At 38.5% G+C, this 26,186-nt stretch overlaps 1 protein-coding gene across 6 annotated transcripts in view; it reads left to right on the top strand.

Moving 5' to 3' along the window:
• Positions 1 to 751: 751 nt before the first annotated feature.
• LOC126213035 (uncharacterized) overlaps positions 752 to 26,186 on the top strand; it is a 99,572-nt gene continuing 74,137 nt past the window's right edge. For 2 of the 6 annotated variants that reach the window (XR_007541036.1, XM_049940605.1), the window contains exons 1-3: positions 757 to 881; positions 3,384 to 3,470; positions 22,254 to 22,343. Coding sequence is in view for 3 of the 6 variants with exons in the window: in XM_049940605.1 (XP_049796562.1) it covers positions 3,402 to 3,470; positions 22,254 to 22,343 (159 nt within the window). In the remaining 3 variants the exon portion in view is untranslated. Of the gene's footprint in view, positions 882 to 1,157; positions 1,275 to 3,383; positions 3,471 to 15,775; positions 15,850 to 22,253; positions 22,715 to 26,186 lie in introns of those variants that run through there. The other 4 variants (XR_007541037.1, XM_049940606.1, XR_007541038.1 and 1 more) reach the window with 4 other exon arrangements.

A 26,186-nucleotide genomic window follows, 5' to 3' on the forward strand; every position in this document is an offset into this window, starting at 1 on the left:
TGATGTTTCTTATTTGGTGACAGCTTTTCCAGAGTTTCCAGAGATCTCTTATGTAGTTCTCGTTTCTTATACCGTTTGGTTCTGTCTTCTGTTGCGGGTGACACATTGATAGTCGCACTACAGCACGGCAAATTGCACATAGGAACTGCATCTGGCTTCAGCATTCTTTTTCGGGGCAAATTAAGCAATTCAGACTGTAAATCCCTTAAGTAATCTGTTTCTGCGAAATGGCGAGAACATATTCTTGCATGCGCAACATTTACGGTGTCTTTCCTACAACATTTCGACAACCATAGTTTTTGTAATGTTTCATTACGCGGGAAACATCCCTTTGTGCTCCAGTTGTACGAAAAACAGGCCTTTACAGCACAGCCTGGCATTGTAAAAATTAATTTTCTCACTCACTTGTAGATTCTCCAATAAGAATTTCACATGACGAACCATAAACTATAGAACTGGCGAACACAATGTTGATTCCGCTGTCCACTATCGCTAACTATTTCAGTTCCGAATCAAATATCAGTTACAGCAAAAACCGTTAACACTCCCGAATTCTGAATCTTTCCGCTGTTGACTGAGTACCTCAGAAGGAAGAACTCAATCAAAATACTCCTTCAAACACAATACAACACAAGAAAAACAATCACACACAATTCGAACTGTGTACTGTTTGGCACAGCTGCTTCCACCGTGACGTCATGCGCACAACTGAGAAAACACGTTGCTTTCTGCGCATAGCTTTCTGCGCCCCCCTGACTGACGACTGTAGAGTTTAGTAGTTCGTGTCATGCGTTTGTACGGTATTGTGTTGCGTTTTCTGTGTAATATGTAAGTGATTTGATGGTGGAGACAGGAAATCACGGAAAGACATATTGAGTGTGGTACTAAGTCAATACTTAATTTTTATTATCATTACAGCTAACTGCGTCGAATGAAGTAGTTTGCCAATGCCTTGTAGTGATGCTATAGTAACTGTTCGTACAATTATAATATTAGTTTAATTTCATTTATTGGGCACATTTGAACGATAAGTTTGTTCCACATTTAATTCTTGTATCATTCTTGGCGCTTGTGGTTATGGTTTGAGATAGCCCTAGAATTTCGTAAGTAATTATTTCAGGTTATGTGTATGAGAACCAAACACTTGTTATTTTCAGTGAGCTTGTGTTTCCGCATTGCGAGCAGGAGGTGACTAGTGTTTAGACAAGCATATTAGCGCACATTACGTACCTGTGCTGTTCGGCAATTACGAAGAATACCAGATCGAGGCGTGGGTATGTAGTGTGCTTGCTGTTTTCGCTCTGTCCGATAAAATTGCTAAATGTTTGCCGTGATTTAGCAAAAGAACCGCCAGATATTTTGATGTGTTGTCTGTAATTACCGGAAAAGTGTCTATATGCTGTGGTGCTTAGAGAAAGTGAAGGTCAATGTGAAATACTTTGTGATTGACGAAAAAAGACCCTCATGAAGTTCACACACACGCTGCATTCATGTTGTCATATTTACTTGTGTTGTGCATGCGAAGTTCGGTAACAAGGAAGGAATAGGGACAGTAAGACTTCACTGTAATCTGATCTGTAGTTCGCCCGGGTTGTAGCGCAAGCAGTTGTACTGCCGATACATCAGATTCGTTAGCATACGTTAATACAGAGTATCAGGGATTGATTATGTTGGTATGAAAGAGAATGCTGTAGAGGGAATTCATTGTGTTGCGTTTTCCATGGATTTTCAATGTGCCTATGTGCTCCATAGTTCAGTAAATAGTGTTAACTGCTGTTTGAAGTAATGTGCACGTTTCAATCTATGGAAGCATATGGGAAATGTAATTGACGGGTCGACAGAAGCGTCCACCCGTGACGTAAGGGTGTTGTCGTGTGTGACGTCATGACGGCGCGGAGTTTGGTTTCAGTGTGGCTGTCTCCAGTTCTGTTTTATTTTATTTACTTTTGTGATCTGTTCGTTCTATCTCGTGAGATTTTTTTTTAAATTTAAAAACACTTATTACTTATTTTAATTATCTGTTTCCTCCAACTTCTGTTCTGATCTGTTCGTTCTATCCCGTTAGATTTTTTTTAAAAAAGACAAAAAACACTAATCAGCTACTGTAGCATCTTTATCTTCTATGGGTTGCATGGGTTACTACCCTTGGGGAGGTGGGTGGGTATTCATGCATGGCTGTCTTCACTTACATGCTGTAGCTACGCAAGGCGTCTAAATTTTTTTACATTTAGTTTGCTCCCCCCACCCAAAACACCCCATTTCTCGCGCTTGTCCCGTTAGTGTCATTAGGCTTCTTGTGGAAAGTGTGTGTGTGTTTGTTTTAGATTTCCGCCATATTTGTGACGTCATGGGTCAAAGCAGACGGGCGGGATCGGACGCTTCCGTATTTCCGTAATTGGCTCTGTAAGGCCTACTGGGTGTATGTAATTGCCACCGACAATAACATCCGAAAACCACAGAACATTGTCATGGGTACGCTTATGAGAAACTAATTTCACTAAGTCTTGTTAGAGGAATTTAATCGGTGTTAAATCTTGACAGTCAAGAATCATTTATTTTTCTATGCAACGTGCAGGCAGCAGTGTGTGTTTTTTAGTGACTGGGTAAAGATTGCAGCATTGCTCTATATTGAGTTGATAACGTTGAATATAGATGACTGTATAAGGAAAACAGTTGTTAAAAATACATACTAAACTGACTGAAAAAAAGAAACTTCTCTCTGTATGGGTGGATTTTCGTGTTCTGCTTTTCTGAATACCATGAGCAAATATGGGTTTATAGATTGATTGAAAATGCAGCCAGTATGATTGAGAAATAATTCTTTTCTGTTCTTGCATATGTTGTTAAGAACATAATTATAAACCCCTTACATTATTCTATATATTAAGGAATTTGCAGGATACATTGACAGGCTTCGATATAGCTCGAGACTCATTTTCATCTTTTATTCTTCATACGTAAAATTGTCTACAGTAAATAGATTTGTCTGGTAAATTCACTTTATCTTAGTTGCTTCACATGACAGTTAGAAATTTATGTGGAAAAAGAAAGATAAGTCAGCTACCATATTCAGAATAAGACTGATTACTACAAGCAAATGCTACTAAGTAACAGCAGTAACTGAAAGTCATTTGCTTCCATTGTGTGGGGGTTTTTGTTTTCTCTCAAATTGAGTTTTGTTTTCCATTAATGACACTCAGGCTTCAGAGTCTTCATAACCAGCAAGTTGTAAATCAGTTAATTTTGTCAGGTTCTTTGTCCCTCAGCAATTTTTAAATTTTTCATATGCATCGACTCATTTGCTGCAACCAGAAAATACTGCCTGTGCACTATGTCGAATAATAACAATGTAAACATATCACTTTGGCTTTCTTGTTTTTCAGTGGCTTAGGAGGGCAATCATGGACTCCAAGGGAACTAGTTGGCTGAAAAAAGAGAAGAATGAAATATATGCTGAACCAGAATCCTTGGTAAATAGCTTCTTGTATTTTTTACCATTGTTTCATTAATTTCTTTGTGCAGTGGGGTGTGTAAACAAGCAGATTACATGTCCTGTTGTTTGTCAGATGAAATATTTGGTATTGGCTGTTGGTTTTGCTTCTTGACCAAACGAAGTTGTGACTGTTGGCTGTGCAACATATTTGCAATGGATTGGTGTCTTGTAGTATATGATGCCGCTCTCTAATATTTTATATGTTTCAAAATTTCTGCAGCTTATTGTTTGTGTGATGTTGGCATCCCAGTAGTCAATGATCACATCTTCAACTTTTATAGTCCTGTCTTCCTCAGTTGCGTGTAATATTACGGTATATTAATAATTTTTACTTATGGACCATCTGACAGGAACTGAATAAAACACAATTTTAGTGCCATACGCGTTTCGCCTTTATTTTCTGCAAGGCATCATCAGTGGCCTGGAATATGTACATATGTTAGCTATTTTATAAAATTGTGTTTTATTCAGTTGCTGTCAGACGGTCCATAAGTAAAAGTTATTAATATACTGTAATGATCACATGTTTACTGTCTACTAGGAAACTGTCAAATGTTCTTGAGTTGTGACGTTAGCAATCACTTGTTACAAATTAATTTTCTGCTTTGAGATTTAGTTCGGTGTGTTGTTAATGTCTAGATTTGTTCCTTTTTTAGAAAGAGGTATTATTAATGGATATGATAAAGTAATATACGAGTGGACTCCACTTGCTAGAGTGCAGATGATTTAGCTACTACTGTAGATCAGTTGTATGGTTTGCTGGATGAATTGATCATACGCTATATTTATGGTCAATTTTTAAGTTGACCAGAGTTGCTTTCTCAGACGAGGGATATATATGTGGATTTATTGCAAAGACAATATTTGGCAGTCTATTCGTCATGGTGCCTGATGGAGAAATCTAAACTCATGATCTACAATATTCTTTCCTGGTCTATAATTTTTGCTATTGTTCATTTAATTGGTTTTATACCCTCAACGTTATTGTTAGCAATATTACCGTTCTTGATCTGTTTTTGTTTTGTCAGTAGGTATTCAGAATCAATTAAATATAGGGAAGTGGTAGGGGACCAAGAGTTGTTGTTGAAATCCTTTGAGGAGCTTAAATACTATTAAATGAAAGAGCAGTTGGTAGTGTAATGTACAACCCTAAAAAAGAAATGGTGGTAATGCTGAAACTAAAAGGAAAAAAGGAGTGTTACAGTTTTAACTACAGAATGTTGGAATGTTTGCAGTGCTCTTTAACCAGTAGATCTTCACATTACCACTCTAAATATTTAGAATATAATCACAGAGTTAAACTGTGTGGGCTCAAGAATGACACATCTGTAACATACAACATATGCTTAAAGAAGTAATTATAGCAGAATGTCACTGTCAGCTGCAGGCAAATTAAAACATGCTGAAGTTACTGTTAGAGCTCACTCCTTGATTCAGTTTTTCTGAGATTAGCAGGATTTTAAATTTTCCAGTGTGTGACCATCAACATTTTATGGAAAATTCACTCCTCATCGAGCTGGTTTTGAAAATATATCCTTCATTTCTTTCTTCATCAAAGCGCTGTAATTTCTTTCATGTAGCTAGATCAAAACACTCATGTGACACTGTAAAGATGTCATTTGCTCTGAATCATTCATCTTGAGAGTTTCTCTAGAAGCAGTGAAAACACAAATGTACACTCACGCTAGACAATGTCATGTTATAAAAGTAGCCTTGTCAGGTTTTTGTTAGCGTCAGCTGCCAAAGTCTGCATCAAGTAGGACCTTCCTCCCCCTCCTCCCCCCCCCCCCAAAAGAAGAAAATCTTTGTGCTTCGAATTTCTCACTTACCTTTCTTTCTATGAACTTGGTGTGTGTAGTGTCGTGGTCATATTCAGGTTGTTCATTCTTCTAGTGGTATTGTAGTTCGTGCATTGATATCAAAATATCAGCAGTTGGTAAAAGCAAGTAGTTGTAGATATAGCACACATGCCTTTGCTTTACCAATCTTCTTATCACTTCTTTTTGGAAGAACTACGGAAGTGAGGACTATATTGCACCTTCATATCATGTTACATCTGTATTGTAAATGTATCTGTTTTTCCATTAGCTCAAAGCTGTGTAACTGAGTAATTGCTGTTCAAGCTTTTCATGTGAGGTTGTATCTGAACTGGTCCAATGGTGACAAGCAAAACTCAGTTGCCTCAGTTGTGTTTTCCAAAGAACAGAGAAATTAAAATCAAACAAGGGAAATGTCAGGATAGAGTAATGATATACAAAGCATGCGTTCCAACTCAACACATTGGGGAGACCTTAGGTTGCAGGTAGGTAGAATGAATTGACTGCTAAATATTTAAGCTTTTGGACAAAGTAATTCATATGAAATACAGAACAACACTAGGCCATGAACACATCTAATGTGAGTAGAAATCTGCTAGAGTGAGAGGTAAAGAGGTGCTGTGGGGTGGGAAGTGAGGGATAGCAGGGTAGGGGTGGGGGTGATGCTGTGCTGCCTGTGGTATTGGTCAAGGACATGGGGGGACAGAATAGGGCTGCTAGGTTGCAGTGTTTGGAGGCTGTGTGGGGCATGGGGGGGGGAGTTGTGGAATAGGTGTGTGCAGTGCTAGAATGAGAGCAGGGTAGGGAATAGGTGGGGTGGAGCATACAGACTAGTGAACGTTGAGGCTTACGGGGATGACTGATATGTTGTACGAAGAGTTTCCATTTGCACAATTTAGAAAAGCTTGTTATGTGTGTGCGTTTTTTTTAATGTGCTCCCAAAGATGGAATCTTTGCTCATCTTCAACCTACCCTGCCACAAAAGACACCAATCATTTCCTTCACTGAGCTCCACAGTTCCTGCTCCTTTACCATTTGGCACCCTGCTCATCATTGTCAGTGCTATCACCCTCTATGATTACATCCCCCCACACCCATGGCTTTCTGTTACTGAACAGTACCTTTCCCAGTGTCTGACTCTCTCCTAACCTACAGCCCCTTCCTGGTCGCCACGACCAACTAGATTCTCACCCACAATTCTCCATTGAAGGCACCGCCTACAAAAAAATCTACAGCACATCAAAGGGCATTTGTATGGCACCATGTTCTGCCAGTTCATTCATATGCCACCTAGAGGATTCCTTTCTAACCATCCAGAATCACAAACCCTTCACCAGATCAAGATTCGTTGATGACATTTTTATGATCTTATTGGTTTGTTAATTGAACCTGATCTGATTAGGTCCATCAGGCCCTCTATTAAATAGGACCACGGTTTCACAAATACTGTACCCTTTTTGTATCATATTTTCCTGAAACTAAGTTTTAATATGACAAATAGTATTACAATGATTTGGGTGTCTCAATTAGCAATGTCAGTGAATAATACTATGAACTAGAAGTTAATACTGGCAGTACTTCTACTACTGCAGTTGATACCACTAGTGGTGCTAGTAGTCGTGGTGATGAAAGAATTTGAAGGAGTGCAAAGTAGATTTTTTCTGATACAGTATGTTATGGGGAAAGGAAATGTAAGGAGACTCCACCAGCTAAGAATATTGGGAAACAATGTGATTGCAAGGAATATACTAAGAGTCACACTGAGGCCTCCACAGCCTAAAATTTCCTTTAGAGCGTTATCCCAGAAACAGATCTCCCATGCCTTGTCTCGTCAGTCACAAATACAGAAGTGTCCAATTTCACCCATATACTTTGATCCATGATGTCACAAATATGGCAGAAGCAACCATACACTAAGACTCCAATATGGTGCCTATGACGTCATTACGTAAACATGACCACTAACACGAAAATACAATTAAAAACCCAAACACACACACACACACACACACACACACACACACACACACACACACACACACACACAGTGCACTGCTGTGCACTTATTATTTTCCCTTTCTCAGTTTCTCTCCTCCCCTTCCCCTCCCACAGTACAGCTTCCCAAAACTGCCATTAGCAACCCATACTGTCTCTGCCACATCCTTGCATGGTGTCACAGAGAACAGATTATCTTCCCCCCACCCCTCCTCCCACCTTTACATTGCTATCCCTCTCTCCCTGCCCCGTGCCGCCTCATACCTCACAACCCACCCTAACAGATAGTTGCTCATGCCAAAAGCAGATGGTCATGTCTCAGTTGTTGGAGACAGTGGCTGTGTGTGTGTGTGTGTTTTTTCTATTTCAGAAGAAGGGCTTTGTCCAGAATCTCAATTTTTAATAGTCTTTCATTGTACATGTCCGTGAGTCAGTATAGAAAGTAAACGTGCCAAATTTCATGGTGATGGGAAAGTGAGCTGGGAAAAACACAACAACCAAATCAGGAAGAAAAGTCCTCAAGATTGTTGTACCTTATGTGTAAACTGAGAGTAGTGTTTGGTTGTAACACACTCTGTATGTCATATTTTGGTTCCTTTGTCAGATACATGTTTATTTCGCTGATATCAGTGGCATAAAAAAATCTGTGGAATATGCTAGGCAGAACATATAGTGGTGCCTGTAATTGTTTACCAGGCTTAGAATACTAACAGTTTTTGATATCTCTATGACTCTGCTGTTGGCATCAGGAAGAATGGTAAGGAATGTGTTGCCAGGACGGTTTACAAACAAGATACTGTAAGTAATGCAAACATCCACATCCCAAGGCATGGGCTAGCAAGAACAGGAAACTCTCACAAAGTGAATGACCTCAAAAGTTTTATTTATTATCCCCTCCCTGCTTCATCCACATCATTTTAAAATTTCAAAATAAAACTGTGTGATTGGCTAATAGCAAATCCATGATTAGTTGTATGGTGTGGGTATTGTTGATTTCAATATTAAAGATTCTGGTTGTACCCACTGATTTCACTACACTATTCTTTGTTTATATGATGATGCGCATTTCATATAAAATAGTTACCGATAAGTAAATAAAGATTATGGGAGTAGGAAATATGATTCAAAGTAGCAGCATAGGAAAAAGAAATGTAAGATGCTAATAAATTTTCAAATTTCTCGTCACTGATCATTCATATAACTTTTAGATCACTACCATTGAAATGCACCTTACTGACTGTCACTGAGAAGGCCACTCTGAAAAGAATGAGTCATTTATTCTTTGGAAATGTCATAGACTTAAAATATTTCATAATGTTTTGTAATATATCTAAAATTGTCTTCTTAAAAGAACTCCTGGCAGATATTTTAAATATATGAGCAACTGAACCAACAGGTAATTCTAGAATTTGTGTGACTGTATGAAATTAAGCAGTGTTATGTTATGGCTCAATTTTGCTGAATATAATATAGATTGGCTTTATGCACTTGTCCATGCTAGACTACCCTCCACAAACCTCTTAATCTCTGATGACAGTCACCTCCTACAACTATTTGAACTTGCTTCTTGTCTTCAAGCCATAGTATCCCTCTACACTTTTTACCCTCACATATCCCTCCATTACCAACTTGACTATCCCTAAAAGCCTCAGAATTTGTGCTATTAACAGGTTCCTTGTGTTAGTGAAATTTGTCCCCATGTTCCTCCCTCATTTGATGTTTCGTTTACCCGTCAAATCTTCAGCATTCTTCTGTATCACATTTCAGATGCTTCCATTCTCATCTTGTCTGAATTGCCTATCATTTATGTTTGACTTCCATACAGGGCTGCACTGCAAATATCTTCAGAAAAGACTTCGTAACACTTAAATTTATATTAGATGTGAACAGTCCTCTTTATTAGGCACATGTTCATTGATATTGCTAGTCTTCACTTTATTTATTTCTTACTTCGGCGATTGTCAGTTACTTTGATGCCCAAATAGCAAAAGTTGTCTACTACTTTTACTGTCTCATTTTCTAGTTGACGCTCAACATTGCCTGATTTATTTCAGCTAGATTCCATTGCTTTTATCGATGTATGTCACACAATCTCCTTTAGTGATGATATCCAATTTCGCTCTTCTGAGTTTTACCTCCCACACATCCCTTCATTGACAGTTTCAAGATGCCTGTTTTGTTTGATAGAATTACATTGTCATTGGTAAACACAAAGTTTGCTTTACTTTCTTCCAGATTTCCTTCGTGTCTTCATCGTACAGAGTGCATATCAGATGTAGGCTACAAGCCTGTCTCATTTCCTACTCAATGCTTCCCTTTCTTGTCTTTAAAGTCTTAAACTGGTGCCTGGTTTCTGTGAAAGTTGCAAACAAACTTTTGCTTCCTGTCTATTTATTCTGCTGCTGCCCAAATTCCAAAGAGTGCAGTCAACTCCACATTCTCAAAAGCATTTAAGTAAATCTGCAAAAGCTGTAAACACAATTTTGTTTTCATTTAACTCATCTTCTAAGGTAAGCCATAGTATCAGTATTGCCATGTGTTACATGTTTCTGGTACCCAAAGTGATCTTATGTAAGGTTAACCCTCTAAAAGATTTTCCATTCTTGCAAGCATGTCATATTAATCTGATAATATTCACACCTGTTAGCACCTGCCTTTCTTCAAATTTGAATTATTACATTCTGGTTGATGTATGACTGTACATCAACTATCTCATATCTTGCACAAAAGTGGAATAATTTTGTCATGGATGGCTTTCCCATGTATCCCAATAATTCTGAGGGAATGTCATCAACTGCAATGGCCTTGTTACTACTTCGCTATTTCTGTGCTGTTTCAAATTCTGGTCATGTTATGATATCTCCAGTCTTGTCTGCAACTACTTCCTTTTCCCATTGTGGAGCAAGTTTGTTCCCCTTTGCCTTACAACCATTCTTGTTTAGCCATATTGCATCTTCTGTCAACATCATTCCAGTAATGTCTGTATTCCCTTTTGTCTGCTTAAATAGCTACATGTTTGTATTTTCTCTTCTCATCAATTAAATTCAGTATCTCATGAGTTGTGAAGGTATTCCTACTAGGCCTTACTTTTTACCTGTTTCCTCCTGCCTTCACTGTTTCATCTCAAAGCTGCCTATTCATCACCCAGTGTATAATTACCCTCTATTTATCACTTATTGCCTAATGCTCATTTTCAAACCATCAATGAGTTTTGGTTCATGCAAGTTTATCCAAATCCCATGTACTTAAATTCTACTTTTACCATTTCTTCAACATTACTCTGCAGTTAATAAAAACAACTCTAGCCAGAGTCCACAGCTAGCACTGGAAATGTTTTGTAGTTTACATTCCTGTTTCGAAATCTTTGTTTTTGACATTACATAATCTGTTTGAAACCTTTTGGTTTCTCCAGGTTATTCCACATACACAAGCTTCTTTCATGATAATTGAAAAAAGTGTTTGTAGTGACTAATTCATGCAATGTGCAAAATTCTACCAGACGGCTTCCCCCTTTCAGTCATTTGTGCCATTGGATGTTCTCTTAACTAGTTTACATCCTGTTCCTACTATTGAATTTCATTACCTTCTAGAATTGGCTGTCATCTTCCTTAGCTATTTAATAATTACTCATCAAACTTTTTCCTATTCCATTCTTCTGCTGGTCTGGTTGACATACAAATATCTACCACTGTTGTATTTTCTTCATGCCTATATCAGCTATGGTAATTCAGTGACATTGCTGTTGACAATAGCTTACTCATGTGCCTATTTTCTTGCTCATTACTAGGGCTCTCCCTGCATGACCCCTATTTGACTTTTTGTTGATAATCCTGTACTGGCCTGACCAGAAGTCCTGTCCTTTCTGCCACTGCACTTCAGTTCGTACTACAACTGAATACAACCTATCCATTTTTGCTATTTAAAGTCTCTAACCTCCCTAGGCTGTTGTTGTCTTCAGTCCAGAGGCTGGTTTCGTGCAACTCTCCATACTACCCTATCCTGTGCAAGTTTCTTCATCTCAAAGTACACACACACACACACACACACACACACACACACACACACACACACACACACACACACACACACACACACACACACACACACACACACACACACACACACGCAGAGTGGTGAGACCGCGCTGCCAAGCTGTGGTCTCAGCTCTCTGAGACTGCGATCAAGTGAGTGTGTGTGCGAGTGTGCGTGCGAGGGTGCATGTGTCTATTGCTGACAAAGGCCTTAATGGCCGAAAGCCTTAATTGTGTGAATCTTTTTATTGTGCCTATTGCGACTCAGCATCTCTGCTCTATGGTGAGTAGCAACTTTCCTTCTCTGGTATTGTTACATTCCATCTGGATTTTCCATTGTTTGATGTTTGCTTCTATTCTCTTCTTGTTTAAACTGTTTGTCGTCCGTGTCATCCACTTCCATACAAGACTGCACTCCATACAAATACTTTCAGAAAAGACTTCTGGACACTTAAATCTATACTCGATGTTAACAAATTTGTCTTCTCAAGAAAAGCATTACTTGCCATTGCCACCCTACATTTTATATCCTGTCTACTTTGACCATCATCAGTTATTTTGCTCCCCAAATAGGAAAACTCATGTACTACTTTGTGTCTCATTTCCTAATCTTAATCCCTCAGCATCACTGATTTAATTAGACTTCATTCCATTATCCTTATTTTGCTTTTGTTGATGTTCATCTTATATTCTCCTTTCAATACACTGTTCCTTCTGTTCAACTGTTCTTCCAGGTACTTCACTGTCTCTGACAGAATTACAAGGTCATCGGCGAACCTCAAAGTTTTTATTTCTTCTCCATGGATTTCAATTTCTGCTTCAAATTTTTCTTTTTTTTCTGAACTGCTTGCTCAGTATACAGATTCAATACCATCAGGGATAGGCTACAACCCTGTCTCACTCCCTTCCCAACCGCTCCTTCCCTTTCATGCCCTTCGACTCTTATAACTGCCATCTGGTTACTGTACATATTGTAAATAGCCTTTTGTTCCCTGTGTTTGGCCTCTGAAACCTTCAGAATTTGATAGAGAGTATTCAAGTCAACATTGTCAAAAGGTTTCTCTAAGTCTACAAATGCTGTAAATATAGGTTTGCCTTTCCTTAATCAATGTTCTAAGACAGGTTGTAGGGTCAGTATTGCCTCATGTTCTCAAACATTTCTATGGAATCCAAACTGATTTTTCCCAAGGTCAGTTTCTACCGGTTTTTCCATTCATCTGTAATGTATTCGTGTTAGTATTTTGCAGCCATGACCTACCAAACTGATAGTTTGGTAATTTTCACGTCTGTCAACACTTTCTTTCTTTGGGATTGGAATTATTATATTCTTCTTGAAGTCTGAGGGTATTTCACCTATCTCTTACATCCTACTCACCACATGGTAGAGTTCTGTCAGGTCTGGCTCTTCGAAGGCTATCAGTAGTTCTAATGGAATGTGGTATACTTGCAGGCCCTTGTTTCGACTTGGGTCTTTCATGGCTTTGTCAAACTTGTCACACAGTATCATTTCTCCCATTTCATCTTTATTTACATCCTGCTCTATTTCCATATATTGCCCTCCAGTACATCGCCCTTCTATAGACACTCTATATAATCCTTCCACATTTCTGCTTTCTCCTCTTTGCTTAGAACTGGTTTTCTGTCTGAGCTCTTGATATTCATCCAAGTGCTTCTCTTTTTCTCTACAGGTCTCTTTAATTTTCTTGTAGGCAGTATCTATCTTACCCCCAATTGATACATACTTACCCTACTAAGGTATGTAATACTCCACACTCAGACATATAGAGTGCCTGTCCTGCTTTTCCTGATAACATCCCACTTACTAGCCTCTACCTGTAGATCTGAATGGGGGATTATTTTACCTCCAGAATATTTTGCCTAAGATAATTTTGTACAGTAGAGCTGCATGCTCTTGAGAAGAAAAAAACAAACATAGCTGCAGTTTCCCTTTGCTTTCATCCACTTGCAGTATTGGCACAGGAAGTTGGTTATTGCTACAAGGCCAGGTCAGCTGATCAGACCATTGCTCCTGAAACTGCTGAAAAGGCTTTTGCCTCTCTTGAGGAACCATGCTTTATCTTGATTTCTCCTCAGATAATACTTATTTGTGTGTGCACCTAACTGTTTTCAGTATCGTTGACATGCCAGCAACACTACCTTGGCAGTGTCCATGGTTCATTTGGGGTGGGGGCTGTGCACTATTGTTTAAAGTGCTGTCTTGGAGCAGAAGAAATAGTCTTAGCATGTATATTTGTAGAATTACTTCGTTATCTGTATGAACACAAATAACAATTCTGTGAGAATGCGTTGGTACACATACAAACCCACAGATGAAAACTGTTGCTATGTCTCAGATTTGTGGCTGTAACTCCTGGTTTCAGGACCAGTTACTGTGCACTATTGTTTAAAGTGCTGTCTTGGAGCAGAAGAAATAGTCTTAGCATGTATATTTGTAGAATTACTTCGTTATCTGTATGAACACAAATAACAATTCTGTGAGAATGCGTTGGTACACATACAAACCCACAGATGAAAACTGTTGCTATGTCTCAGATTTGTGGCTGTAACTCCTGGTTTCAGGACCAGTTACTTTAAAAATTACCCTAACCAAGCATGCCTCCAGGGCTGCCAAGGGGATGCCACTTGCATGTCCTCATAGATTTTCATCTTAGGTTCAGGATTTTAAGGTCAGCGACCAGCCAATAATTTTGTAAAGCAGTATGACACAGTTCTCCATAGAAGTAGAAACAAGAAATGCATTTGGTAGTTGGGTGATTTGTGAGTGCTGGTAAGTATAAAAAATTTATTATACAGTCGTCTGTAGATGAGTGCATAGGATAACAATATAATAATCATAAAATTGGTGGTTCAGATAACATTGATTGCTACCAGTTCTTTTAGTTTTATTTACATTCCATATGTAAAACAAATGGTAATTTTAATTCGTGCTGAACCATACTTTATTAAAAAGTTATTTTTAATTATAAGTTACATAAAAATGCAAGTATTGTTGACAAATTACGATTTGGTACAAAAATGGAGAGCATCAAATTGAAAATAAAGAAATCTCACAGAGATGTATCAAAATTTTTGTTTTAATATGTCGAATGTTGAAAAAAATGTAATTTTTACTAAACCATTACAATTCAGTATTTGTTAAATTTGCGAGTTGTTAGTAGACATGGAAGTTTTCAAAAATTAGTAGTTCAGACTAGAAGATTCGAACCAGCAGCTTTTTCATTAAGGCGCTTTTGTGCTATAGTCTCAATTACCAGAAATTGTGTTAATAATTAGAAAATATTTTTTAGTTGACAGCACTCAGAAATCTTATGATCATCAAAGTCAAATTTTTTTAGTTCTTTGGTAACTGCATAGTGCTGGTTTAGGAAATTGATGTTCCAGCACTAAACTCCAAATTAAATCTGAAGGAAATTGAAGAGGATGATTTGCAAGATACCATTTTCAGTCAAGTTCTTATTATTGCAGGGATGTGTCCATAATGGTTAAGGTGACAGCCCATAAAATGCAAGAAATCCGGGTTTTACGTCTGTTGTTTCATAGACAATTCTCTAATATTAGGCAGTCATTGGATCAAATTGTGAATGTTTCTGATATGCATAATTTATCTGGTATTCAAAATTGTATTGGCTGACTGCATTGCAGCAGAATTGTGAGTGAATAGAGCTACTGATTTTAATTAATCAATGACTGTAGGATCCATTTTTATTCTTCAAGAGGAACTGTTTTCTTTCCAAAATCATATAGGAGAACAAAATTATCTGCTGTTCAGGCCTTTAGGTCCAAACATGTTTCCTGTGCCTCTTCTTACAAACTGAAATGACCTGTGCATTCTTCTATTCCCATGAAAAGCCACTGTTCCATAAAGTAACACTTCAATTGCCAGAGGTTGTTCTGCAAGATCCACTTGTTTTATTTAATCTGATGGCTGCCACTTCAGGTCTAGTGGTCTACTGTGTAGAAAAAGTTTGGTTTTTCCTTCTCACTCCTGTCCCCACCTTAGTCAATTATGTATCTGTCATTTTAGTATCCATGCTGCAGCCAAAAATGTGAAATGCATTTTTATGTTCTTTAGTGGAGAAACGTTCTAAGGCAAAACACTGTAATTATGACTTTTCTGTTACTGTCATCCGTTTTGCTACCACGTGCATCATTGTCAACTTGCCTTTGTAGAGTTGTCTTTGATCCCTTTTCTAACATTTTTGTTCAGAAGTTCTGGTGTTTTCGTTTTTTGCTCCATGTTTTTCAAGATATGATCTTGCTTATAAATTAATGGAAGACTTCTTATATAGGCTGTCTTGGTGGTTCTCATATGTTCAACTTCTGGTTGGCCATGGGGATTCAGGGGATTTAGCTTCATTTGAATTTGCTGTACAGATCTCTGCTGTCATGTAACTATGTAATGTTGTTAACATTTGCAGGTCCTCACCGTATTCCACAACATTCCCCATACTGGGTGTATTGGCTGTTGCATCATGTTTGATCACCTGACAAGGTTTATTAGGCAGAAGTTTGTTCCTATCTTTCAGAATTTGTTTTTAACATTAGCAATCTGTGATGCTTCAGTAGTCCAGTGCTCATGTTCCAATCTCTGTATTTAGAGAATTTATTATTTTGGGCATGTTTATTGCCAACAGAATAAATATTTTCATATTGTGTGTGTTTTCTAAACAGTTACACAGGCTAATGTTTTGGAAAACATGTTTTGTAGATTTTCACAGGAATTTTTGTTCTCACAGCTGTGCTAATGTCACAGGATGTGATTGAGATGAATGAGTTCAGATTGTCCTCTGGAAATTTAGATCTACATTTTCCATGGATTCTCTAAATTTCTTCAAGGAAATGGACAGCTCCTGATAAAATGACATGGCTCATGTTGCCTATATTTGCTCAGCCTCATGTCATGTTGTACTTCATTGATGTAATTTTCCTCCACATCTTTCTCCCCATCTAAAGGCATGCATCTTCAGTCATGTAGCTGAGAAGTATATATATATCCTGTCACTACAGTATGATAGAGAAATTCGATTGTATACAATATTTACCAGACTATATCTTAAGCATTAATCTACTATGATGGATGGATGTTTGAACTCAAATGTTCATTTTTTTCCACATCACATTTGACACTTTAAAATTATTTTTTCCTCACATTTGATACTTATCTTTATGCAGATTTCAAATTTCAGTAACATGCAATGAGATAAATGCAGATTTATTTCATTGTACAGTACTGATTTTTCATGATGATAAAGCTATTACTGCCTGCATTCTGTGGTGCATCTTTCTAATGGGTCCTCTGTATGAAATATCAGATTTTGCAGCTAATCATTTCTAGTTTTCCTTCCAGGATTGTGTGTATAATGCCACTGTTAGTTAATGAAACTCTGGATCTTGTCTTGAATGCTTACATACTTTTCTAAGAGTCCGAGGATTGCTTCTTGAATGGGTGTGAGGCTACAAATTCAAGTGTTTTGGGTTCAGTCCCAAGCATCATCTGTCACTTTTTCTATGTGGAAAATGACAGTTTCCATTCCAGTGTGAAGCTCTAGGTCTTCATGTAACTTACTATGTCAGTGACTTCAGAAGTTGGAGGAAGCCAGTGTCATACCACATCCAGTAAGACAATGCCTAATAGAGCACTAAGATGTTAATAACTACTTGTACTTATACATCCATACTCCGCAATCCACCTGATGGTGTGTGGCGGAGGGTACTTTGAGTACCTCTATCAGTTCTCCCTTCTATTCCAGTCTCGTATTGTTTGTGGAAAGAAAGATTGTCGGTATGCCTCTGTGTGGGCTCTAATCTCTCTAATATTGTCCTCATGGTCTCTTCACGAGATACAGATAGGAGGAAGCAACTTACTGCTTGACTCCTCCTGAAGATATGTTCTTGAAACATCAACAAAAGCCCGTACCGAGCTACTGAGCATCTCTCTTGCAGAGTCTTCCACTGAAGTTTATCTATCATCTCTGTAACGCTTGCATGATTACTAAATGATCCTGTAATGAAGCGTGCTGCTCTCTGTTGGATCTTATCTATCTCTTCTATCAACCCTATCTGGTACAGATCCCACGCCGGTGAGCAGTATTCAAGCAGTGGGCGAACAAGTGTGTTGTAACCTACTTACTTTGTTTTAAGACTGCATTTCCTTAGGATTCTTCCAATGAATCTGTCTGGCATCTGCTTTACCGACTATTAATTTTATCTGGTCATTCCATTTTAAATCACCCCTAATGCCTACTCCCAGATAATTTATGGAACTAACTGCTTCCAGTTGCTGACCTGCTATATTGTAGCTAAATGATAAATTTCACTTGTCTACATTGAGATTCAATTGCCATTCCCTGCACCATGCATCAATTCGTTGCAGATCCTCCTGCATTTCAGTAAAATTTTCCATTGTTACAGCCTCTCGATATACTACAGCATCATCTGCAAAAAGCCTCGGTGATCTTCCCATGTTATCCGCAAGGTCATTTATGTATATTGTGAATAGCAACGGTCCTACAACACTCCCCTGTGGCACACCTGAAATCGCTCTTACTTCGGAAGACTTGTCTCCATTGAGAATGACGTGATGCGTTCTGTTATCTAGGAACTCTTCAATCCCATCACACAACTACCTCCAAGTTGTTGAAAGCTTCACTTTTACATTGGGTTTGCATTAGTTTTTGTGACATTTGAGATGTATTTTCCTGAGTACCAAAATTAGGTGACCCGCATGTAGATATGCATTTACCTGATTATTGTCTTTACGGGTGGTTTTATAATCTAAAAAATTGGTTCTGCATGTAACCTGCTACTTGTTTAGTTCCTTCTTGACCATAGTGCCCTCATGGGCTTTGCAGAGGTACCCTATCATCTTCCACTGAATAACACAGTTCAGAAAATAGGGAGCTGAGATCATCATAAAATCAGAAAATATTCTTATTGGAGGCTTCACTGTGGCACAGGCAGAGGAGAGAGTGAAGTTCCAACTTAGTGTCAAACCCAAGTGATCATAAATAGTGATTGACACAGGAATATAAACACTGTTCTCAGTAGAGAAAAGAATTATAGCTTGTGAGTGGAGTTCTACGAAATAGACATGAAATTTTGTGGTGAAAGAAAATTGCTTCATAGGTAGGGATTTGGTGATTAGCCAACCAAACTCACAGGAACATAATGTAGTTGCAGATGATAATCTATCAGTACATAGAAAAATAGAGTATCATACATAAACTAGAAATATAGAAAAATTAGGTAATACTGAAAAGACATAAATTGTTATGAGATCTCGAAACATGTAGCTGAATAAAAGTACTCACTGATGATGGCAGAAAAATTCTGAATCATTTTTCGGCATTTATAAACAAAAAGTTTCCATAACAGGTGGATCAGAAATTCCAGTAATTGTACTATACATTACTCAGACGCACCATTGGAATACCACATCTCAGATGGAACTTTAGCGAACACGAGATGTTGACATGCGTCTTATTCCCTGTACTTTTATACTCAACACATTATTTTATTTTTCTAATCTTGTTACATAAATAACTCAGAGTTGCTAGTATCATTTGTTGGAGAGATGATGTAGGGATATGCATCAACTTCTCCACAGTGGTATGTGTCACCACATTTCTTCATAGTGGTGTGTATCACTACACGATGCTGCTGTGTGTCTGACTCTCACTGTTCTGACACTGAATTTCACAGTGAAGAGCAACCCCTCACTGCTTGGTTGGATGCTGCAGTGAGGCATTCTTCAGGTCCAAGTAAGCGAGTTGCATTGGTTTGGGTGTCTAATCAACAGTACTCTGCACATCATGCAGCCAGTACCCTTCCTTTCCTTTTGACTGAAGACAAACCAGCAAAGTCAAGAACACTGGAAAGCTTATGAGCCTGTGGCATCTTGACTGGAACCAGGGGCTTCTGTCATTCCTTAGTCCTTGCCATGGAGACCTGATAAGTGCAGGTACTTTAGATAGACATACGTTACCTTGAAATAGCTTGTATGTGCCCCCATTAATAACATAGTTCCTCAAGTCAACAACTCCTGTTGACAGGTTTATTAGCTAAACCTCACAAAGAGTGCTCCACGTACTGCACTAGTTTATGGTAGAAAGTAGATATTTCTATCATGTCTCTGGACCGGTTTGTTGGCAGCCATCATAGACAATGCACAGCTGTTAACCATCTCAGTCCTGCCATTAACATACAAACTAATCATTTTGTGGATGGCCTTTACTTCACAGCATGCTTTTGATACATGTGGACAATTCTGTTAATGTAATATAATCATATATGTGTGTATACAGAACACATGTGCAACTTTGATTTTGAAATTTTATTAATTTTATCTGATATACAATCCTGGTTTTGGTGAGTGGTATTGTCTGCATAGTCCTATCTTCATGTTCTTCTGCTGCTTGCAAGAGGTTCTTGTATTGGGGTGTAGAGCAGTGTTTCACTGCCTCTCTTCAAATACTATTAACAGCTTTCTCTCAGAAATGGATCTGTGTTGTGACAGACTTGATAGATAGCCTTCTCCGAGGTTTAGGTTAGCCTCAAAACTGACACTTTTCCCTTATTTCCTGTTTTTGTCCACAGTCCTGCTGGATACAAATCAATATCGGAAAGAAGAGTGCAAAAATAATTGACGAAAACCCAGTGTTACATTGTTACATGTTTTTTTGTTTGGCCACTGCAAACAGGCTTTTTCCCTGAACATTCACTTTGATCCCACTCTAACATCTGATATGTCAAGGTAGTTCTTAGATTAAACACTGTGTTTGTCTCTCCACTGAATTAAAAATATGTCATTGGCTACATAAATCGGCTTTTCAGCCATCATAACTTCCCATTACAGCCTGCAACAGGTGTTACCAATATATACTTAGGGGTTGGAGAGGGGATGGCCATGAAAAAGTTGTACCAGCTTATCTTGGATGGTCATATTTTCCTCTAGGGTTGCAGATGCATAACTTCATTTCCTGTCTGAGGTGGTTTTTAACTTTATAAATAAAAAGAACTTTGCAAAGAACTTACGTGGCTTCCATGTGCAAAATAGTAGTGAGATGCATTTTATTAACTAGCTTGCTGCATCAGTGTTTCCACATTCACACTGGGCAAAAACAAAGTGCCATCTTCAAACTTGCAGCTGTCAAGACATGTTCTTGATGCAGTCATCTACATGGTGCCATGACTCACCCCACACTACTGTCAACAGTAGTTTCCTTATTGTGGTGGTTTGTGACATTATTCCATGGTGTCAAAAGACCACTATGTCATAATTATAATGTCATATGAACCAAATTACATTTCATGTAATTGAAAGTTCTGCTGTCATTCGATTGTAATGGATACATTCAAATGCCCAAATGATATTTGGAGTTTCTCATAAATGGCCAGTTCTGTTCTCTTGCAGATTCTTTTTATAATATATTGATTGAAATAGGCGGAAAGGGGGCAGGAAGGACTGGAACCATCCAAAAATAAAGTAAAATTAAATTCCAAAATAAAAATCAAGAAATGCATTGTGATGTGTCAAGTGATTCAATGTGATTTTCATTTGAACAAGTCATAGTTCTGACTTCCAATAAATATTAGTAATATCAGGTCCTATGTCTAAAAAGGAAACAAAAAGTGAATATTTGCATTACACAGTAAAAATAAGTTAAATAGCAGGGTAGAGGAATAGAATTTAAAGCTAATCAAATACTATAACAGAAAGCTTAGGTTACATAAAACTAACTTTTGTTTTGTAAAATTTTATGTTTTACTTTATAAAGGAGGTAGCATCTGAACCAGTATTTTACATGTAATAAGAGAGCTTGCAGTTGATCTTTGACTTATGAAAAGAGTGGAGAGCTCAATAGAATTGTATTACAAGCTTGAAGCCATTGACCACATCACACTTCACCAAGCATTTTGCAGGCAATTGACCAGTTTTTCCTACTCCTGCACAATTCAAACGCGAAAGGTTCTCTATTTGGTTTCATTCATACAGCACACAGTTCAGTTTAGTAATGTTACTGGAGTTTCTCAAGTCATGCAATTGCAAATATCATTATAATAATTCATGTTGGCACCTACATAAACACTGTGAGTAATCAACATCTTCCATTCATTAGCAAATACAGTGCATTTCTGTGCAGGTAAATTTATTCAATTCCTCACAATGATGAATAAATATTGCAGTAAAACAGTAGAAATTCTAAGATTTGTCACATAGTATGATTTGCTTAATGATACCCAGAAATGTCTGCCTGCTTACGCAAATCCTGACATGCTCAGTGCCTTGCAACAATGCTGGTGACTGGGACCATCCCTGGCAGAGTTGCCTCAAATCAAATTACAATGGTGACACACTGTTTAAATGTTTAAATAATGCATGAAATGGGATGACAGTGGTACTGGTGAAAAGGAGAAAATTACCATGATATTTTACATGTCGTGTGTAATTTTTTCCATGAAATGAAATGGTATTGCATTAGTGCAATTTTCTTTGAGCCAACTACCCACAATAACATGTCTCCCTTGCAATATGACCAAAATTTTAGTTGAGAAAAATAATAGTGTGTGTGTGTGTGTGTGTGTGTGTGTGTGTGTGTGTGTGTGTGTGTGTGTGTGTGTGTGTGTAATAGGAGTAGCTACTTGGCAAGGATGAAATAATTTGTTGTTTGGTTGATGTCTGATGTGTCTATCTCCAAATTAAACAGAGTCTTGATTTCAAATGTATGGATCAATTGGAATGAAAGTAAATCTAATTTAATGTGAGACATTTTCTTGTTACCTAATTCCAGTAAGTGAATACATGTGACCAATAGGTTTTTAGGCTCACATGATGTGTAACCACCAATCAAGTGCAAGGGACAGAAGCTTTGAATATGCCATTCTTTCTTTTTTCAGTTTCTTGAAGGTCCGCTAAAGATTGTAATGCCTAGTCTCCATATAAAGCAAGACCTAGAACTGAAACAGGAGGATGGCATTGAGCGTGATGTAAGTTTTCACATCAGTGATGTATTGTGCATGAAGTACTGTATGAATATCATGAAATGCATTGGGTGCAGTATATTTCAGTGATCATTATTGATGATACATTAAAACCTAGGATATTAGCACTCCTCCAGAATGTTTATAGAATTCCAATTGACTGTAGGTATATTGTTCTGTTGTGTAATGGTATTTGAATGAAACATGTTCGATACATAAGTTTATTAACTGTAACCCACGGTAATTTTATTGTACATGTAAATAATGAATGCCTGAAATTCGTTCTTGGAACAAATGTACCAAAGATGAATTCCTTGCAGCAGCTGTCAATTTATTGGTCTCTGTCAGAGTTCTATAATAGAAAAGATGTAAGAGGTAAAGCAATCAACTGTAAGCAGTATGTTATCAGATAAGTATTGTGTTTGTCATACTATTTCTTTTCACTGAAGTATTTAATGAAAAACAAACTGCATTACTGGAATTGTGTTTGCTCTGTGTAAAGAAAATGGGTTTATCCAGTATGTATGGCATAAATTTACAGTGTAATGGAACATTGCTTATCCCAAACTGCTTGCAAAGAAAAAACATTGTGATAGCAAGAATTTTTGTGAACAGCATTGAATTTAGTACATTATGGTGATAGTCTGTGAAATTCCGTATTAGTTTGATTAACCATCACCTTAGTGTACTAAATTTAATGCTGAAGAGGGTTTGTCAGATCTTCAGCCACATGGTAGCATTGATATCATGTGATGTTTAAGGAAGTCATATTACCCATCTTCTGGCGTAGTGTCGAGATTCGTGGGGAGTGGGCTATTTATATGTGCCAGCACCCCCCTCCACTAGACCTAGGGTGGCTGCAGTGGTGGGGATGGTGGCCGCATTCGGTTATCGGTGTAAGCATTATGTCTGTGTCTACAGCGGAGGGCGTTGACGGTCGTGCTCCCGATGGATTGCCACTATCGCAGGGTTCCATGGTGCGCTGAGTTGCTATCCATCATATCTTTTGACCAGATTGTCGTGAATCCTTATTTCTATGGATTGTTTGGTAATGCTTTACCAGAAGCCAGATGTTCAGCACAGTACTTTCGTGTTTTTGAAGTTGAAGGTGTGTTCTGCTGTGGCTGATTTTTGTGTGTGGCCTAGTCGCACACATCTGATATGATCTCCGCAGCATTTAGATATACAGTGCTGTGTTTGCCCAATGTATTGTTTTCCGCATTCGCATGGTATGCTATATATACTCCTGGTGTGTTAAGGTTCAGCGGATCTTTGGTAGAACCTAGGAGCTCCCTGGTCTTTGATGGTGGTCGGAGAATGCTTTTGATATTGTATTTGCCCAGAAGTTGTGCAATTTTGACCGGGAGTGGAACCGTGTATGGAAGGAATGCGAGACGGTCTCCTTCTTCTTCATCATCTTTTTCTGGGGTTCTCACTGCTACCTTCTTCCTTTGAAGTGCTCTGTTGATCTATGTTTGACTGTAGCCATTTTGGTGAAAGACTTCCCTCAGGTGTTAATGCTCGGATGGTAGGCTGTCTTTGTCACAGATGGCATGCACCCTAAGTACCAGGATGGTCAGTACTGTTTGTCTTTGTGCTGTATGGTGGCAGCTTGTTGCACGAAGGTATAGGTCTGTGTGTCTTCTTCCTATGTACTGCATGGCTTAGTGAACCATCTGCCTTCCTCTTAATTAAAATATCAAGGATGGGGAGCCAGCCATTTTCCTCCATTTCCATTGTAAATTTGATGTTCGGATGGATGCTGTTGAGTTGTTGCAGAAACTCATCTAGCACCTGTTTGCCATGTCCGCACATGACAGAAGTGTCATCGACATAGTGGAAGAAGTGCTTTGTTTTCTGTCTGGCAGTTTGAAGGGCCACCTCCTCGAAATGTTCCATATAGAGGTTTGCAATCACAGGAGCCTGTGGGGAGCCCATGGCCACACCATCAATCTGTTCGAAGAATTCCCCATAGCACTGAATGTAGGTGGTTGTTAGTGCTTGTATGGAGAGCCTGACTGTTTGTGGGTCAAAGTGCTGGGCTAAAACTGCCAAGGAGTGTTGAAGGGGCTCTTTTGTGAAAAGTGACATCACGTTGAAGCTCACGAGTAGGTCCTCCATTTGTAGTCACACGTCCCTGAGTATTTTTGCGAATTTGGCCGAGTTTCTCACATGGTGGCTGCAGTCCCCCACAAGGGGTTTGAGCAGTGTTTCTAGGCGTTTAGCAAGTCCGTAACAGTGAGAGTTAATGGAGTCTATATTTGGTCCAGAGGATCTTCCTTACGGATCTTAGGGAGTCCATAGAGGCTTGGTATTGCTGGTGCTCTAGGGTACAGGTGCTTCTTCATTGGCTCAGGTAAGTCAGATTTCTTAAGCAGAGGTATCGTCTTTCTACTTATCGTCGGGGTGGATCCGTCTTCAGCCTCTTGCAGGCCTCATCTTGTTGCAGCAGGTTTTCTGCTGGTATTCGGTAGTGCTTAATAGCACTGTAGCATTCCCTTTGTCTGCTGGTAGGATCGTTACTTCACGGTCATCTCCAAGGGACCAAAGAGCTGTTCGTTCTTCCGCAGATATGTTATTTTTAGGCAATTGAAATCTGTCGATTATTCTGGAAGTTTCCCACGTGACTTCCTCTGCTTCCTCCCTGGAAAGGCTTTGTACTGCTTCTTCCACGCCACTGATAATGTCTCATTTCGAGTTTGTTTTGGGGATGGGGGCAAAATTCAGTCCTTTCTTGAGGACTGTGATTGTGGCAGCAGCCAGTTCTTTCCCAGTCAAATTGACCATGGCTCTGGTGTCATTCATCTCCTTTTTTGTGAAAAACATTGCAAGATATCAATGCTACCACCCGGCTGGAGACCTGAGAAACCTTCATCAACAGTTTACGCCGGGAAAGCCTACAGTTAATTTTAGTGCTATTTACAAAAATTTGTAATACTTAGTAGAAATCTATTTTTTGTAACGGTATCCAGCTCTGTGGACTAAGTTCAGTTGTGGTGAGTATTAGAATTTTTACTGGGTAGATGTGATTGGAAAATGAAAAAGAACAGAACTCTCATATTTCAGATGTGGGATTAGAGAATGCTGCTGAAAATTAAGTGAACTTAGAGGGAATATGGAGTCCTCAGCAGAACAGTCGAGGAAAGAAATGTACGGAAAATGCTGACGGAAAGAAGGGACAGGATGATAGGATAAGTGTTAAGACATGAGGTAGTGAACTAGTCAGATGTGTTTCCTTCTCACTTGGGGAAAAATGCTACTATTACACATATCATATAGGAACTTTAAATGGAGTGTAGTTAATCTTTGTTTGTTATGTAGTCAATTGTGGAACCTCATCAAGCGCTGGCAACTCTAGAGTAGTAGATAAAGAAGTGCTTTTTTGATGGGTATATCTTGCAAAATAATTGTGCTAACAAAATAGGAGGCATTAGAGCTAATACAGATGCTTCCTGGCAATTGTTCTCCCCAAACACCACCCTCAAATAGAATAGGAAAAGGTGAAGTAATGGATGTAGTGGTATCAGAAGTACCCTCTGGCATGCACCATTAGGTGACTAGTCTAGTGTAGATGTAGGTGTACAAAGAATCAGATATTAATAGGCAGGGATATGGACTATAATAACACATTTATTATGAGACACATTTGGGAGAGATTATGAGAGAATAAGGAAGCCATTTCTTAAAGATCACAGTAATCACAATGATTGCACAGCACTGCGAGTGTGTTGAAAAACATCGTTGTCGTTGTCCAAATGCATTGAACATAATACTTGAGAAATTAACAGTGATATATTGAATGGGAGAATCTGTGCTTGGCACAGACATCGCAAATTCCAGAGCTAAAAA

This window comes from Schistocerca nitens, chromosome 11 (genome assembly GCF_023898315.1).
Source record: "Schistocerca nitens isolate TAMUIC-IGC-003100 chromosome 11, iqSchNite1.1, whole genome shotgun sequence".
Lineage (NCBI taxonomy): Eukaryota > Metazoa > Arthropoda > Insecta > Orthoptera > Acrididae > Schistocerca > Schistocerca nitens.